Source organism: Struthio camelus, chromosome 14 (genome assembly GCF_040807025.1).
Source record: "Struthio camelus isolate bStrCam1 chromosome 14, bStrCam1.hap1, whole genome shotgun sequence".
NCBI lineage: Eukaryota > Metazoa > Chordata > Aves > Struthioniformes > Struthionidae > Struthio > Struthio camelus.
The window spans coordinates 1,047,057-1,063,336 of NC_090955.1; the positions used below are offsets into that span (position 1 = coordinate 1,047,057).

Consider the following 16,280-nt stretch of genomic DNA (forward strand, 5'->3'; position numbering starts at 1 on the left):
CTGCTCCCTTCTTGTTGTCGTTGAGGGACAGAGCATTGCTACAGTGGGACGCTTGCAGCGATCCTTGCTACGGCACGCTTGTTTGGGGAGGTGTCAGACAGGAGCAGCAGGTGCGCTGTGCAAGGAGAGATGATCACAGTCCATGTGGTGGTGGGGGTATGTGAGGGGGGTCTAGCTCGTGAGACGGAGTTCTTTGGGCACAGAAGGCATCCTTGGGGACACAAGCTGAACGGGGATTGCTTTGATCAGTGACAATGCCATGTCTCCCAGAATGGACCCAAATGGCATAGATCCGGGAACAGACATCTGGAGAACTCTTCAGTGAAGGAATCTGCTGATCTGCAAGAGGCTCTGTAGACGATCTTGGTGTCGTTTACGCATGAGCACGGTGATAAGTGTCACTTACTGATCCATAGGCCTTTTATTGGCCTTTCAGGTATTTTTGAAATCCATCCAAATGTATCCCAGTTAGAACTGTGGAAACTTTTTCCTTCTTCAGTATTTGAATTTAGAATTTCCTGAATTACACAATTCATCCAAAGGTAGTCTCAAGGCAGAACTTAGAGATGCTTGTGAATGATGTTTATAAAGACAGAAACTCTTTGTAAAAAGTGAGTCAAGTCTGGATTCAGACTTTGATGGCTGCCTTATTTAAAAAATGGGGAATTGCTCCCGTCTAGTGATTTGTTTCCTTTCTTCCCCTTACTCTCCTGGCTCTCTCAGATGTGATAGGTAGCAATCCTTCTCTTGGGTGATCTGGACAGGGGAGGGCATGATTTGGCTCAGCCTCTGAACTCATGTTGTTTGGTTGAACCCCTGCAAGCTGAAGCCATTGAAATGTTCATACAGCTACAATCCAAACCCCTACTTTTGGATTTTATCCCAGCAGTTAAATGAACTGTGCATCTTTCTTTTTCCAGTAATGCTTCAGAATTTAGTATTTAACGTATTGCTGCAATTGAGAGTGCCAACTACATTGCCTCTCAGCATGGATGATGTGAGTGCACAAACAACAGTATATTGGGTGTTGTTCTGACACCTGGCCTTGCTTCTGTGACCCTGTAATCTGAAGCCTAGACACGTGTTACAGTTTTCATAGCAGGATTTTGTTAAGAGTCTAGAGACCTGAGACCAGCGTCTTTCATTACTTATATTGAGGCTGGGTAGTGTTCTGCTGGTGACTTTTATAGTGAAGGAAAAGCCCAAAGGGATAGTAAATGTGTCTCCGCATTTTTATAAAAAGACCTGGTAATGATGTCGTTTACTTGTTGCATTGGCTAGTTAAAGTTCCAGTGACAAAGGGCAATTGTCCTCGAGGGGATATGGTTTCTTGTTACCCAGAAACGATCAGTTCTCCAAAGCAGGGTAACAGGTTTCCTCAGAGAGATTTCAGTCGAGCACAATGTCATCTGGAGATCAGGAACTGCTTATCTGGACTCAAAGAGAAACACGAATGTTAGCCACAGAGATGCCTTGGTGTCACTGGCACACGCCTTGCCTTTGGGACGCATGCTCAGTACAGCTAAAAGTGGGGCTGGAATTTCTCATGTCCCCTATTTTGAATCTCTCAGTACAAGGTATGAAAGAAGGGATACATCTTCTTCAACTTTAGACTTCTGCAGTGTAGGAATCTGCGTTTGAGTTGGTTATCTGGACTCGCGTTGCAATTGCGCGGAGAGGCAGGCCCATCTAAAATGCCACGTGGCCCATTTCAACGTCTGTCTGAGGTGAGCTGCAGCTGGCCTGGTTCTTTCCACCGCATCCATATGACTAGCTCAGCTGTAGGCATGACGCTCTGGATACCTGCTTTGGTCAGGTGAAGCCTACTGAAAACCTTTGCGGTTCTTCTCATTGCTTTTTACCTCAGCGCGTGCAGAATGTTCTCGGTAAGAAAAGAACCCACAAGCATCAGGAGCGGCAGCCTGAAGCCGAACCCAGGGAGGCTTTCTGCGTTGCGGGTCCCTTTGAGAGCCCGTGGGCTGAACGGGCTGCAGCGGCTGCTGGGCTTGCCCTGGCCTGAGCTGGCTTCACTGCGGCGGCCAGGCCTGTTGCTCAGCCCTGCAGCCTCCCTCGGTGTGAAGGCTTGGTTTGAAAGTGGTGGGTGGTTTGGGTGTGGGTTACAGAACAGCAGGAACCCGAGAGAGAAAATTAGTTTTGGCTGTTTGGCACTTCCTGAACAGTTTTAAGGCCTCTGTAAATTACTGTCTTTGGGAGGCTGTTCCACTGTTTGCTTGTGTGTTTTTTTTTTTGATCTGTATTTTCTGGAGCTGCAGGTCTGGCTGCAATTCCTTCTGAATCCTACTTCCTCCTTTGAGCAGGGCTGAAAACATCATGAGGAAGTTTTACCTGGTTGTGTTTTAGTTGATTTAGTCCCTAAGGAAGCGAGAAGTGCAGAGGCATGTAGTGAAAATGAAGAGTAATAGGAGGCAGAGGAAGAAGTTAACGGAACATAGCAGCTTTTTCAGCACGGCTGCCCCTGGGACTGGTTCTGGAGGTGGGCTGGGATTTGAGGGACTTCTGAATTATAGGATTTCCTCTGCTCGTTAACAGTCCTTGACACAGAGAGGATATGTAGCTGTGGTAAGGTGAACTTGGGTGGCAAATGCAAAGCACAGGGAGCATGTCGCCTCTGTGGCATTTTCTCCTCTTTCCCAGCAGAAACCTTCCTGGGAGATGTAGGGCCTGGAGAAAGTGTGCTGGTCATGTGAGGTGTGAGAAACAATGTCCCACCAGTGCGTAGGATAGAGCTGCGTAGTTACCTGAGTGTGTCGTGGAGCTCCTTCCAGGGGTGTTACAGAGGAAGACCTCCAGGTAGGTGGGGGAGCCCTCAAGGCAGCGCAGAAGACCAGAGTCCACTGTTCAAGCATCCCTGGCCTGTAGCTTAGCCAAATGATTGAAACGAACAGACGGCCTCCCTGCCTGCTCCCTGAGACAAGCAAACCCTGCTAATGAAGAAAACAGAAGAAGGAAACTCAATTGGGCAAATTTCCCTGGAGCTTCCAGTCCCCGAGTCACGTTTCTGGCTCAGCAGGAGATTATCAAGGCAAGTGTTAGTGCTACTAATAGGCAGGCAATAAATGGAGATGCTAAGAAACGTCACTGCAGAGATCTGATTTGATCTCTTGTCCCACTGAATCTCTTTCGCTACTTAAATCTCACAACGCATTCTCTTGGCAGATGCAAATTCTGAGCAAGGGAAGCGCTGTAGTCCACTCAGGCAGGTGTTTTCTCCCTTTCTTTACCTCCTGCTGCAGTAGAGGGAAAGGTATGTGCTGCTGCTTCCAAGTATGGACTGTGAAATAATATGTTTGAGGCAGAGCATTGCTGTATCTGAAATAACCGTGCCGCATTATTCCCCAAGCTGGGATTTAATTACGTGTCATGACAGTGAATTTAATTATGTCCCATACTGCAGTGCTCTGGATGGAGACGTAATGAAGAAATGATGTTGATCTAGAAGGAAGATTTTTCTTTTCTCTTTAAAAAAAGGCATTCTTTGTCAATAGTCTGTGTTGTTTCTTTCCATTACTTTTTTCTTTGTCTGCAACAGCAGGAATTTTAATAAAACTTACTAAGCTGAACTCATTGCTATCCCACCACGCAACTATGTTGCTTGGAATGGAAGGCATAAATCAGGCAGCTAAATGAAGAGTTTGGGTTTTGCAGATGGTGCCACTGAATTGGAATATGCTGTACGATATTTTGGCTTTGTCTCCCATAAATATACAGATGTAATTTTTCCTGTTATAAGAAGAAAAGACAGCAAACTCAGATGAGAGTCCTTCAGCTTCTGTCCTGCCTGCGTTTGGACCAGGCTCCAGCATCATGAAGTTGGGTGCTGCCTTCTTGGATGTTGGTTTATTTACACCAGTCACTGGGAAATAATCTGGCCCACGGAGATTGTTGAGGTAGTTTAGTGCTGGCAGGTCACCCGCTGCGGAGAGACACTGGGGCTGGCAGAGAGAAAGATGCTTGCAGGGAATCAAGGGAATGTAACAGAACAGTTAAAATTAGATCAACCTCTGGAAGTCTTTTGACAATGCTGGAGAGCACTTTGGTCTTCATCAACAGCATCCGGAGTGTTTGGATTATAGTGTCTGTAAGCAAATAGGTCTTTAAATGTAGTACACACCTACGGTTCCTTAGTGTCAATATGACTCATGAGAACAACATGCTTTTGACAACATATCCATTTTTTTGTTGCTCTATTTAAGAGTCTAAATTTAGGTTTGAAAATTACGGCTTTGTTGCCTTCCGTTCAGTCGCCCAGGAAATCTGGGACAGAGGCAGAAGCTGCAGCTGACTTTGGGCTCTTGCCTTTACCACAAGCCCATCCTCCTTCCTTTACTTTGAGAAAGGCTTGGTGGGGGCCTGGGGTTTGGTTCATGCAAAACGAGGTCAGCTGGGAGGTTCAGATGTGAATCAGGACTGTTGCTGGCTTTGGGGTTGGAGACCATCATTTTTGACTAAGGCCTAAATAACTCATAGGCTGGATGTTCCCCTTTTATCTTTGAGATGCATGTTTTTAATAGCTCTGTTGCTTATTAGCCAGCTACAGCTGAGATTTTTGAGACCAGCTAGTGAATGCCGGTTTCTGTGGGGAGGGGAGAGGGGGACTGGGATTTCCTAGCAGACCAGGCTCCCAGATGGCTGGGGCTACTTAGCACATTGTGGTAATTGGCATCTTTTTGGCATCTCACGCACGTAAGAATGGCAGCAGCATGAATCACTCGTGACTTCTGAAAATTTGACTCTCTGAAATATTCTGATACTAATTCAGAGATAAACTAAATTACTCTATATGCACTGAAAGCATAGTGCTTTTATTCTTTAGATTCCTTGCTTAGCGCTTTGCATTAAACTCTAACTTTTAATAATCTAAGCTTAAACTTTTCATGTATGTAGGTTGCCCAGTTAGCTTTAATTAGAAGGCCTCTGTGTGTTGTGGGCGTCTTTAGTTACCCAGCCAATAAGCCCACGGGATGTTGTTTTCCCACATTCAGTTATTTGAGGAAATCCAAAAGGAACTGTTCAGGTTTTTTGGGGGATGGAGAGAGTGAAGCAGGGAGGCTATTCTATACTTAGTTTAAACACGTCTTCAAATTATAATAAGTGTTTCCCTAGCCAAGAAGATTCCACAGAGAGATTTGGGTTGTAATTACAAGGGAAGAAGGGAAGCAGTCCATGCACATCTGCCGTAGCATCCAACTGCTGGATTTCTGAGTAGGAGTTGACTTGATTTGCAGCCAAGCGTAAATGATTAGCAGCTCCCTAAGAAATGGCCTCTCCTGTGAAGTATCTTGTTCATGTTGTAGGAGGCAGGCGACTAGATTTGCTTCATCTTTCTTGGCAAAAAAAAAACAACAACAACAACAACAAAAATTGATAATAGGATTTCAACAGAAAAGGGGGATGAAGGGGGAGGATGCCGTGAATTTTTACATTCACAGTGGGTTTTCTCCTAAGCTCACTAAGCGTTGGCTGTCACTGTTGCGAAATTGGAAACTATTATATAACCGGTGCGGCCATTCTGTAGGATGTGTCCTTTCTGAGAGGTGCATTGATTCATTCAGGTCAAAATAGTGAAAATGAGCTACTGAAGACAAAGGAAATGGGGAAGATGGGTCATGGTTAAGGTGAAAGCAGAAGTTGAAATGCTCAGTCTAGGAAGCCATAATAATCTTCGTTCTGAAATATCAAAATTGCATGTGAAATTGCAAGTCTGGCAGCAACTGTCTTGAATAAATCTATCAAATTGTGAATGATACTGCATGGCCAGAAAACGCAAACGTAAGTGATTCACGTACTGCCAAATGTTCACTGTATAAACCTTATACAGAGGAGTTAGTCTACCGCTAACGTGTAGCCAGCTCTGTGAGGAAAATGCAACAGCCACTTATCCACTTGCAATAATGCTGCTTTTGTTGAAAAATATAAGAAGTCAAGCTATAAAAATCACTCCTGGCGATGGAGCAGACCCCGCTTTCATGCAGCCTGCCAGTCTTAATATGGAACACGTACCCGAAATGGAGAAATGTGGAAAATATTAGATCCACAGAGTTGACTCTGGACTGGGAATGAATTCTGCCAGTGGAAGAGCAAAACAGTATTGCCTGTAATTCCAGATTCATCCCTGTGGATTTGCAAGATAAATAAATTATATGGGATGCTCCTCATCATGGTCTCTGCAACCCGGGTCGGGTGTTCCATGGACAAACCTGGACCTCAAACAGAAACGCAGCAATTCTGAAGTAGCATGTGGGTTTGCTGTACCATATGTATTCATGTTTATAATTATGCATTTTATTTTGATAAGGATTTATAGAAAATAAATGGAAATGAAAATACTGGTTTATTTTTAAACTTCCCAGGGCCACTGTCCTAGGCAGACTGGAAGAGGAGGCCATCTGAATTTTGGTTTTAATGTTTATAAATGGAAAAAACAGAGCCCAGATGTGGATTGGCAGCCCTGTTGATGCTGTCTTTTCAGTTTCTGAGGCAGGAAGGATATTAGACAGGATTTGTGAAGTGTTGTAAATAAGGCCCCTGAGGCATTTTTTTGTGCTGCAGGGCAGTTTCGTTGATAAAATAATATCTATAATTAAAATGCACACAGAATGTTAACTCCAGTGCAGAGCAAAAGATGGAAAATCTCATGTGTGGCAGGAGAGCCACCAGAGGGCAAATCTCTGTGGGGGCAGAAGGTATTTAAGAAACGCATTACCAGAAACTGGCTGTGCTGCCAGGATCCACCCACTCCATTGCAAACCGAAAGAAGGAAAGCAAAACCCTGCAGGCATGAAAGCAATGTGAAAAATGCAGCTAGATAGCAGCAGCATAAATAAGTTGCTGTGTTTTTGTTCTCTGTGGGATGGGTGTGAATGCATTTGCTAGGGGGTTACCAGGATTCGCTTGGACGCAAGAGCTGGACGGGTTTGGAACAAATGCATCTCGCTTCACAGCGATTCAGATCTTAGCTGAGCTCCTAAAAGGAGAGGTCAATCCTTTGCTGTTCTGCCAGAGCACCAACGTTTCCAGAGTCTTTTCCTTCTGCCCGTGCCCTGACGTACCCTACCAGTACTCCGGCGTCCCTGAAAACCTGCCAAGCACCTCTGATCAGCTAGTCGGGAAAAAATAGGCCACCTTGTTTCTTGAAGTGGTGGTAGCTGCCATCCCCCTGGCCGAAGGAGAGGGGGAGAGCGCTCGCTCCGTGGCGTTCGTGGCTGAGGAGCAGGAAGCTCGGCTCAGGCCGTTGGCTGTCTGCTGCCCTCCTACAGTGTGGGCACCCAGGGTGGGTCGCCGGCCCCTCGGGAGTCTGGCTGGATGCTTCCTACCTGCTGGTAGTCCCAAAGGTGGGAGTTGGCGAAATGCAGCAAGGTCCTGGCTGCGTGCCCCGCTCCTGCCTCGCTGGCCGAGGAGCGCTGGCCCATGCACCTCCACCGTGCTGGAAGACCCACCAGCCCAGCTCTGCTGGCACTGCAGGTAGATCTGGCTAGCACCACACCACAGAGCATGCAGATCGTTCCTGTGAATTCAGGCTGGAGAAAGATTAAGATGCATATGCACGGAATATGTGGAAGTCGCATAGTTTCACTTTCCTCCTTCAAAATGTGTTTTCCTCTTAAAAATGCACATTGTGAGCATAACAGAATCTGAACTCTTACTCTTTTTGCCTTCCAGAGTAAGGAAATTGGCTTACAGATGCATGAAGAACTCTTGAAAGTCACCAATGAGCTTTACACAGTAAGTAATGAACTGTTCCTATTCATGTCTAACCTGTGCAGCGAAGGAAACATAGGCGATTTAATTTGTTAGAACAAAATGTCAGTTAAACATTACAGTTACTTCTGGAGTCTCTCTCTCCCTCGTGCCATCTCGTGGTACAGCCAGTTCTTTTTTCAGTTGTTAGGAGGAACATTTCACTCTTCACTGGTTTTGACTGAAGCAGAGGAGAATTTACCAGCTATTCTACAGTGAAGAACTTCCACGTTTTCATCAGACAATGGATCGTGTCGCCTAATCGTTTCACTTGAGCGTAAAGGGAAATGTTTTGGGCCTGTTCCAGTGCCATGTCTGGTGTCTATAACGTTCATACCTGCCGTGGCTTCTACAGTATTTCCTTTAGGCCCCTCTCAATTTTCACTCACCTGGTACTTTCCACCAGGCGCTAACGGGTCGGTAAGTTGTGCTCTGCGTTGGCAGCGTTAATTTGTGGCTGGAACGTGACCTGTTCTCATGAGTCTGGTGACCTGTTGATGTTGGCTGAATGAGGCCTTCTGCCGATGAATTCACGAAACTGTAACTTTGGTGTGTGCTCAGCTGAATCTCCCTGCTTGAGCCCCCAAGGAGCAGTTTCCTTGCAGATGCTGTACAGACATAGGACTCCAGGTGAAAACACAGCCCTGCTCCTCAGGACAGCTCCCTTCAAATTAGGTTTTCATGAGTAGGGCAGTAAAAATCCTTGTGTTACTTCTGTCTCTTGCCCCTTAGGAATTGTTTTATTTTATTTTGCTTTATTTGTTTGGGTTTAAGATCCGTGAAGCAATATGAAGGCTGTCTTGTGTAGGAAAATTCAAACGGTATGTTTTCTTTCCTCAGTTGTATCTGTTACCGGTACATAAATTGTACTGCAGCAGGTTTACTCCTAAACACTCATTTTATTCCATCACCTTGAAAAAGTAGGCCTAAATAACAGACCATGAACGATATTATTTGAATTTCTACAGTGAATCTTCCCTTAGCAGGTTTGTTTCTGCACTGGCTGTTGAACGGGTTTGGTTTTTGTGAGAGCTGCAGTGTGGGTGGACAGTCAGACTGGATTAAAGAGCCTGTGTGAGATGCGGGGTTGCGTTGCTCATGGTTGAATATCACCGACTGTATTAGCAGTAGTGACCAATTAAGATTAATTACAGCAACAGCATGATAGATGCACAACAAACAAAGATTAACAAGGGCTGGGCTAACTCTCAATACCTGTAGATCCAGCTACTCGAAACTCAAACACAGGACAGAAACATCAAGTGAAGGACACAATTCAAGTCAGCTTGAGCATGAAAAGTGTGTTGAGGTCTGAAATACTTGCAGTTCTCCGAGGAAAACGTAGAGTGTGATTTTGGTCCTACTGAGCCTGTGGCAAAACTGGTCTTCACTGGAACAGAGATTTCACTCCATTTACTGCTTTGCTCCCACAGGCAGTGCAGAATGAGTTTAAATGGATGAACAGATGGGAGTTATTGGAGGAACTTTGCATTTGCTTTGAACTGACCCAGCAGTTACGATAACAAACTGATTATGTCATCCTGCTGGAAATGAATGTTCGGGAGAGACATGCTTATTTCAGAAATTACAGAAAAACTTGAAGAAAAAGCAAGCCTTACTGGGCAAACAAGGTCATCTTAAATATATTCAGTACAAACCAATGCTACTCCAGTAAATACTTTTTTGTTCTTGAGCTATCAAGTAAGTAAGACAGGCTTAATTGCATATGAGGCTTGTAGGTTGATCCCGCATGTTAGTGTTGTTTTGCAACACCTTCACTTTGAACTGATGTTTGCATGTTTGCTGCAACATTTTGTGTACCCAAGAGCAGCACGTTCAATAACAGTGGCTGCTGACAAAATCATATGCAGAGTAAGGACCACTGGCTCAAAAGACACCACTTATTCCTGCAGAATGACGTTAGTCTTTGTCGGCAGCGCTGGGGAATCATTTATCCTGTCTGTGGCCAAACCGTATATACCCCGAGTACCTTTGAGCCCTGGTTAGACTGCTTTTTAAGACTTTGAGAGCGGAGTCCCGTGTAGTGTGTGGAAGCTATAATTTTTTGCAGGCTTCTCAGGCGTTCACTTTCTCAAACATAAGCCCAAATAACTAAATGATATTTAAATTCAGCTGTGATGCTGTTTTGATGCAAGTCACCATGTGGACCCTCTCAGTGTGGAAAGAAGTAAACCTAAGGAAACCTGCCTTGGTTTGATTTAAAAAAGGAATAGATGACTTGCTTTCAGAAATAAATTATTTCTGTACAAAATTGTTCATGAGCACTCTTAAGTTGTGCATTAAAATCAGTTTCATTATTTTGATTCCTGTTTATAGAATCTAGTAGACATTGTCAGATTTGAGTCTGTAAAGATTCAAGGTTCTTTTATGCCTTTGCTCACAGGTCATTTTCTGTATTGTATGCATTCATGTTTGAAGAAGTCAGGCTAAAATTGGAATAAGAAAAAAATAACCCCAAAGCAATGTTCTGGTAATGTTCTCTGTAAGCTCCATGTAATGATGTGCTATTTGATGTATGGAACTAATGATGTGCTATTTGATATATGGAAGTCTGTTTGCTGTAATGCAGAGACAAGGCTGTAGCTGAAGGCAGCATGTTGAAATTCATAGAAGTACTGTGATATTAACCTGGGCAATTCTTTGTCACAAGGTATTATTCAAGAGGATTATTAAGTGTGAAATGAATTGAATTAATTAGAATAATGTCTACTGATAAATCACCCAGGTTAAAAATGATAATAGTCATCAATCCTTGTATGGCAGGACAGAAATTGTCTGGAGGAAATTTTTTCCTTCCATAACGAGCGTTGCGATGGGGGAGGTCATACCTCCTTGTTTAGTGTATGTTTTCTGCAAGTATCACACTGTAGAAACCATTGGTCTTTTAGAAAAGGGTGTTTTCTTTCACGCCTTCTTAAAAGATCAGTGTGTTGCTACTATCGCTAACGTGGGGGAGAGGTCAAATTCTGTCAGTCCGAAAGATTTGGGCCTTACCCCATGGATCTGCATTAGGTTGTGCTAGAGGCTCCGAGGAGATGAGGGAGTCTCCAGCATGCTCCGATGGCCATGCTCTTCCCTGCTGCCCAATGGGCCTGTATTTTGGTCTCTTTGACCTCAGGAGGGCCTAAGTGTGCGCTTAAGACCGATCGTGATCGGTGAAGTCCTTTACTGAGTCAGAACCTTAATGATGAGCTATTTAGAAATATAAAGCACTTCTAGCTAAAGACAGCAAACAGTACCATTTATGGCTGGTATTTTGGAAGTGGCCTTTATCCAGAACATGTTATTAATATTGGAAAATACAACTTGTGTTGTTAAATAACTAATGAACATTGGAACATATTTTTCTCCCTCCACTGCAGCTAATTAACTTATTTGCAAAAAGAGCCCAGGGACACAGCTGTGGCGCCTTTTCTTTATGACACAATAGCATAAGACAGGGACAGCATGACTTTATTCCGAACACTGAGAAGGCATGAGAGAATTACAGATCAAAGGGTTGATTGCTGCAGTGCCCATTCAAAATCAAGGCAGATTTTAAAACGAGCAAAATACCCCCTGGATTTCCAAACGCGAGCGTTGCACGGCATCAGATGAGGAGTGTGGTTTGCACAGTGCGCTGGGAGAGGCCTTCGTTCCAGCAACGTGAATGCTGAAGTCGGGGGAAAGTATTTGAAATGATGATTGTGTTAAGTCCTTTATCCTTTCTTAAGGAGGCTTTCAGAGAAGTTTTAAACCTAGTTCCCATGTTATCTTTTCAGGTTCAAGCAGGGATGAAATATGGAGGAGGAGAAAGGGCTTTTTGTTAAGGAAAGTTCCTCTCATCGTTAGCAAATAAGTCAGTAACATCTGTGCAAAGTTACCAGATTGTGTGGGATTTGGGCATCTCTTATGCACTCTGCATCATGGAGTCTTTTCTTTTATTCTGGGTGCTTGATGTTTTCTGTGCTGCAACTGAAGCAGTTGAAGTCAATAGAAGAAAAGGATTATAGCAGCGTGTAGATCAGGCTTGCGACTGAACTGCGGTTGGCTTGGATGAACAAAGACAGTTGATTAAATAATTGCTCTGAAATGTTTCTGGCTAGGTAATCGTGTGTCATAATCTTTAGATTTCACAAAAATCATGCAAATTGGGCCATCGTTTAATTGTTGGGCTGCTCCGTTGCAGCAACACGGTTACGTTGTGTTGGGGCCTCTCACGGAACTGGGGAAACCTTTCTCGCTCCTGCCAGCCTGCGCCGAGGTTCGAGACTTCTCGTTTCACTTTTTTCTCTGGGCCTTTCACAAAAAGATGGAGACAATGAAGAGGAGGCAGCCTCACCGAAGCCCCCGTTAATCTTTCTCTTTAGAAAAAACCCAGAAGGTATCTGTTCCGTGTAGGTCCCTTGGCTTTCACTGCAGAAACTGCAGTTTGAAACGTGTGGCTCAGCTCTGCATTAGCAGTTGCAGGATTTTGAAATTAAGGAGCCCAGAAACAAGACTCAAGTCTTTGCTTATTACTTCTTGCTGTTGCCTAAAATTATAAATCCCAGAGATGGCACATTTCTGCAGACTTCGATAAGGCATTTGGGGCTCATTTACAGCTAACGTCTGCACTTGGCAAGAATAGAGATCATATGTTTCAGCCTAACCTGTTCCAAGTTAAACACTCTTAAGTTCTTTCTGACAACTACAGCTGTGGAAAACTGAATTTTCTTCATTTAAGGCTTGTGCAAACTTATTCTGCTTTTGTGGGTTCATGTTCCCTTTGAAATTGTGGGCCTCGCTTCCGCCTCAACAATGGCAGTGTTTCATGGCATTTCCATCCAAAAAATATAGGTTAGTTCAGCTGCATTCAAACTTCAGCTTAAGCTCATGCTTAGCAGCGAGACTGGTGCAAGTTTAGGACCAGCTATGAGCTGGTTAGGTGAGTGACCTGCCCGAAGCTACCTGCCAAGTCAGGGACAAAGCGAGGAAGGAATTTAGAGCTGAAATACGGGTCAGAACGAAGCCTGCGGGAGGTTATCTGACCTTGGCATCTGTGGCAGGGTCCTGGGGCCACTTTATTTTGAGAACTCAGGAAATATTTGCACAGCAGCACTGACAACTCCGCTGACATTTGTAAGGCGCTTTAGCTGAGTTAGGAGGACATCATTTTAGTTCAGCTCTATTTGCCTTTAATTCAGGAGGACCTGTTTGCCAGCAGGTATTGGGTAATACTTGACTTATGCCATGTTTGTACAAAGCTAGGGTTTTTTTCCTCCCCTTCCAGCTGATGTTGTTTCTGCCCACGTGAAAGATTTTATCCGTTTCTTTCTGACATGGCAGAGTTTCTCTTGCAAAAGATTGGTATTATCTTAAATACAGTTATTGATGGGCCCCTGGAAAAAGCTAGTTTTAGAGAAGTCTGTTGCCTTTGAGAAGAACGAAGGAGCCATTTGTGCAAGTATGGCAGATGATGGATTAAGGATACGTTGGTATGAGCTGAGTTGCCAGCTGGTTTCTCACTGCCCGTGGGACGGGTTCTGCGACCGCCGGGGCCTGGCGGCCCGGCACGGGCCCCTGGGGGCTGCCATGGCCAGAGCCCGGTGGTGTAACAAGGTGCGCTTGAGGCAGAGCTGGCTCCCTGCTACCTCGTTTTCCCTGCCTAGGGATGCAGGGCTGTTAGCGTCCGGATAACCCGTAACTCAGAGTCCTTGCACATTTGTTTCCTGTAACGTTGCTGAAGGGCTGGAGATAAGAAAGGAGCTTGCTGCCTTAAAATCTGTGTCAGGCTGCAGTTCAGCATCACCATCTCTCCCTCCCCGTCGCCTCAGCAGACGTTTGCAGAGGTCCCTGGGAGCTCAGACAGGAACTGGCGAGTTGCAGCCGGTTATCTTCTCCCTCTGTTGCTCCCTATTTACTTTTGTTCTGTATTCAGGGGTTGCTAAATAAAATACTTGGCGCGAAGAATCTGCAGAGGAACGAAGCCAGCTCCTTCGTGGGGGCAGCTCAGCACTCGTTTCAGTGGTGCTGTGCTCATTGGCAATAGCTGAGAGTCTGGCCCTTTGCTTGGGCTACGCAGGCACAGAACGTGCAAGTGCATCGTAGCAGCCCCGTACGGCAGCTCTTGGAGCAAGGGCCTGGGAAGAGAGCAGAAGTAGCAGTGAATCAAAGACCACGCTTTCAAAAGCGGTGGTGGTTTTAATATCTCAGTTTTGGGACAGTGAGTCTTAGTTGCCACAGACAGGCTTTGCTTTTCTGAGGACTCAGTACTCGGCACGCAAAAGTCATCAGTTAAGATCATAGCCAGTATCTGCTGCGATGACAATATCCGCTGCTGGCCGTGCCGTGGGCAGCATGCTGCGAGTCATGCTTTTGCTGCTGACTTTGCAGCCCTGGCCTGTCAGACCCGCGGTCCAGCCTCTCTGTGCGGGCGTGCTAGAGAAACGAGAGCGGACGCGGAGAGCAGGCAACGCAGCAGGAAACGTGGGTGTGAAGTAAAGGCCAGAGGAACGGCTACAGGGCGATGATCTGAACTTTGGGGGAGCAGCTGATGCCCTTTGCTCCCCCTGCAGCTGGGGCGACCTGCAGCATCCCGAGCCTCCGGCGTGAGCCATGGCGATCCTTTCTGCCGTCGTTTAATTGCCTTGAGCATGTTAACGTTAAGATCATGTTGGCATTGTGGTAGTTGGAAAAGACAACTTGGCAGATACAGTTTTGTAGTGGTTTGAATAGTCCAATGGTGTTAAATGTAATGGGATAGAAAGGGGCTGGAATCGTGATATTTGCTGTGGGGCTACAGTCCATCCATAAGCCCCACAGCAGTAGAAATTATTTCTGTTTCGGTCCTGTTTTCAGTCTTCTTCCCAAAGCCATTCTACTGGCCAGCCCAATTTGGGGGCTTTAATTACTTTACACTGCTAGCTCTTCATTTGTGGAGGTAAATGGCAGGTCTCTAGAATATCATCAGTGTCTGAATGCTTGTCTGACCAGAGTAGTTTGGGACAACTCCTTTTCAGAAAGGCTTTGGAAACTCTTTAAACCTCTCAGGAGAACGCCGTCAACCGGGCAGCTGTCCGGGTTGTCTGGCTCCCCTGTGTTGCTTTTGATCCACTCCTCACTGCGCTCTCTAATACGTGCGGTCGCTGTTCACATCCCCTGTTTATCTTAAATTTTTTTTAAATCCCAGGCCATTTTAGGGGAATTATACTGTAAGATGATGTAGTCTGTGGTGCTTTTCTGGATCAACTGGATCTCTTTGCAGGGAGGGGTTGCATGACACCGTGGAGAAAGGGCTGGAGTGTCTTTAGCAAACCAAAGCCTGCTCAGATGTCGTTAGTATGTTAGACCTCGTGGCAAGGACCCACACCCCGCTGTGCAGGCGGCAGGACTGTGATAACACACCTGCATGTGCGTGGCAGTACTGTGTCCTCCTACAGTCGTGGTTGCAATGCAATAGGACCAGTAGGGACCTCCTCACAAACCCCACTCTCCCCCCCGCCTCTTTTGGGTAGGAGACCCATCAACAGGAAGGAGGCAGAGCCGTGTCGTTGCCTCAGCAAGGGAGCAGACCACACTAGGTAACGGCTGTTGCAGAGTGTGCTCCGCTTGTAGAAAGAGAGAAGTACTTGGAGATACTGCTGTGGGTTGGCCTGCTCTGCTGCCTGGTTCAGTGCGGGGGTCCACGCTTTGACCAGCCTGTGTGTCTCAGTCCCGTGGCTGGCAGTGCCCAGGCAGTTATCGTGAAACTCTGATCTGCAGAGGTAGGTCAGGCGTCTCGAGCCTTGTCAAGGCAATGTGAAATAAAACATCCAAATCCTGAAGGGGGTTGATAAAAGGGGACAGTGTGACTAAAGGCATAAAGCGAGAAGATCAGATGTGTCCTTCTTGCCAACACTATTAAAATGATCGCAATGTGCCCTTTGGGCTTTTATTTTTAAGAGTAAATGCTGTAGTAGAATTTGTGCCACGAGGAGTTTTCCTTGCAATAGACCATCTTCGCGTATCCAGAGTCACCGAGCGTTGCTAGAGTCCACCATGGCATCGACTGTTCTTACTGGCAGTGGTAAAACCAGAATTAAGTGGTTCTAGCTGACAAGCTCCATTTTTGCTTGGAAATTGCAGCTCTTCCACCTTTAGGCTGAGGTCCAATGTCAGGATGGTAGAACAGGAATTACTCTATCACGTTGATGGTCTGGCTTAGCAAGCTCAACTGTAGGAAGAGAAGAGTTGGATCGAAAGTGACTTAAGACTCATTTTGCGCTCTCTGCAGTCTCGGTCATGGAGAAGCCTCTCTGCCTCTCCCAGCTGCAGAGCACTAAGTGCTTTCCCATTTCTCCATGGCAAGAGAAACATGCAGTGTTGCTAGCAGGAAAGCCCTGGCAGGCTTGTCTCAGTCCGTCCCCTGCAGCCAGGACTGAGCAGGGAATAACTGTTACCATGCCAGCTCTGTGCTTTTTGGAAATAGGACTAGTGTTAGGGGTAATTTTAGGGGCTTTTTCTTTCCATCTCGTTGTTCCTCATAAATGCCTTAGTGGCCT

At 45.7% G+C, this 16,280-nt stretch overlaps 1 protein-coding gene across 8 annotated transcripts in view; it reads left to right on the forward strand.

Annotated features, from left to right (window-relative positions):
* Positions 1-16,280, forward strand: part of SRGAP3 (SLIT-ROBO Rho GTPase activating protein 3) — a 158,574-nt gene that overhangs the window by 94,181 nt on the left and 48,113 nt on the right. For all 8 annotated transcript variants that reach the window (XM_068906765.1, XM_068906768.1, XM_068906763.1 and 5 more), the window contains one exon: positions 7,681-7,743. In XM_068906765.1, coding sequence (XP_068762866.1) covers positions 7,681-7,743 — 63 coding nt within the window. The remainder of the gene's footprint in view (positions 1-7,680; positions 7,744-16,280) is intronic.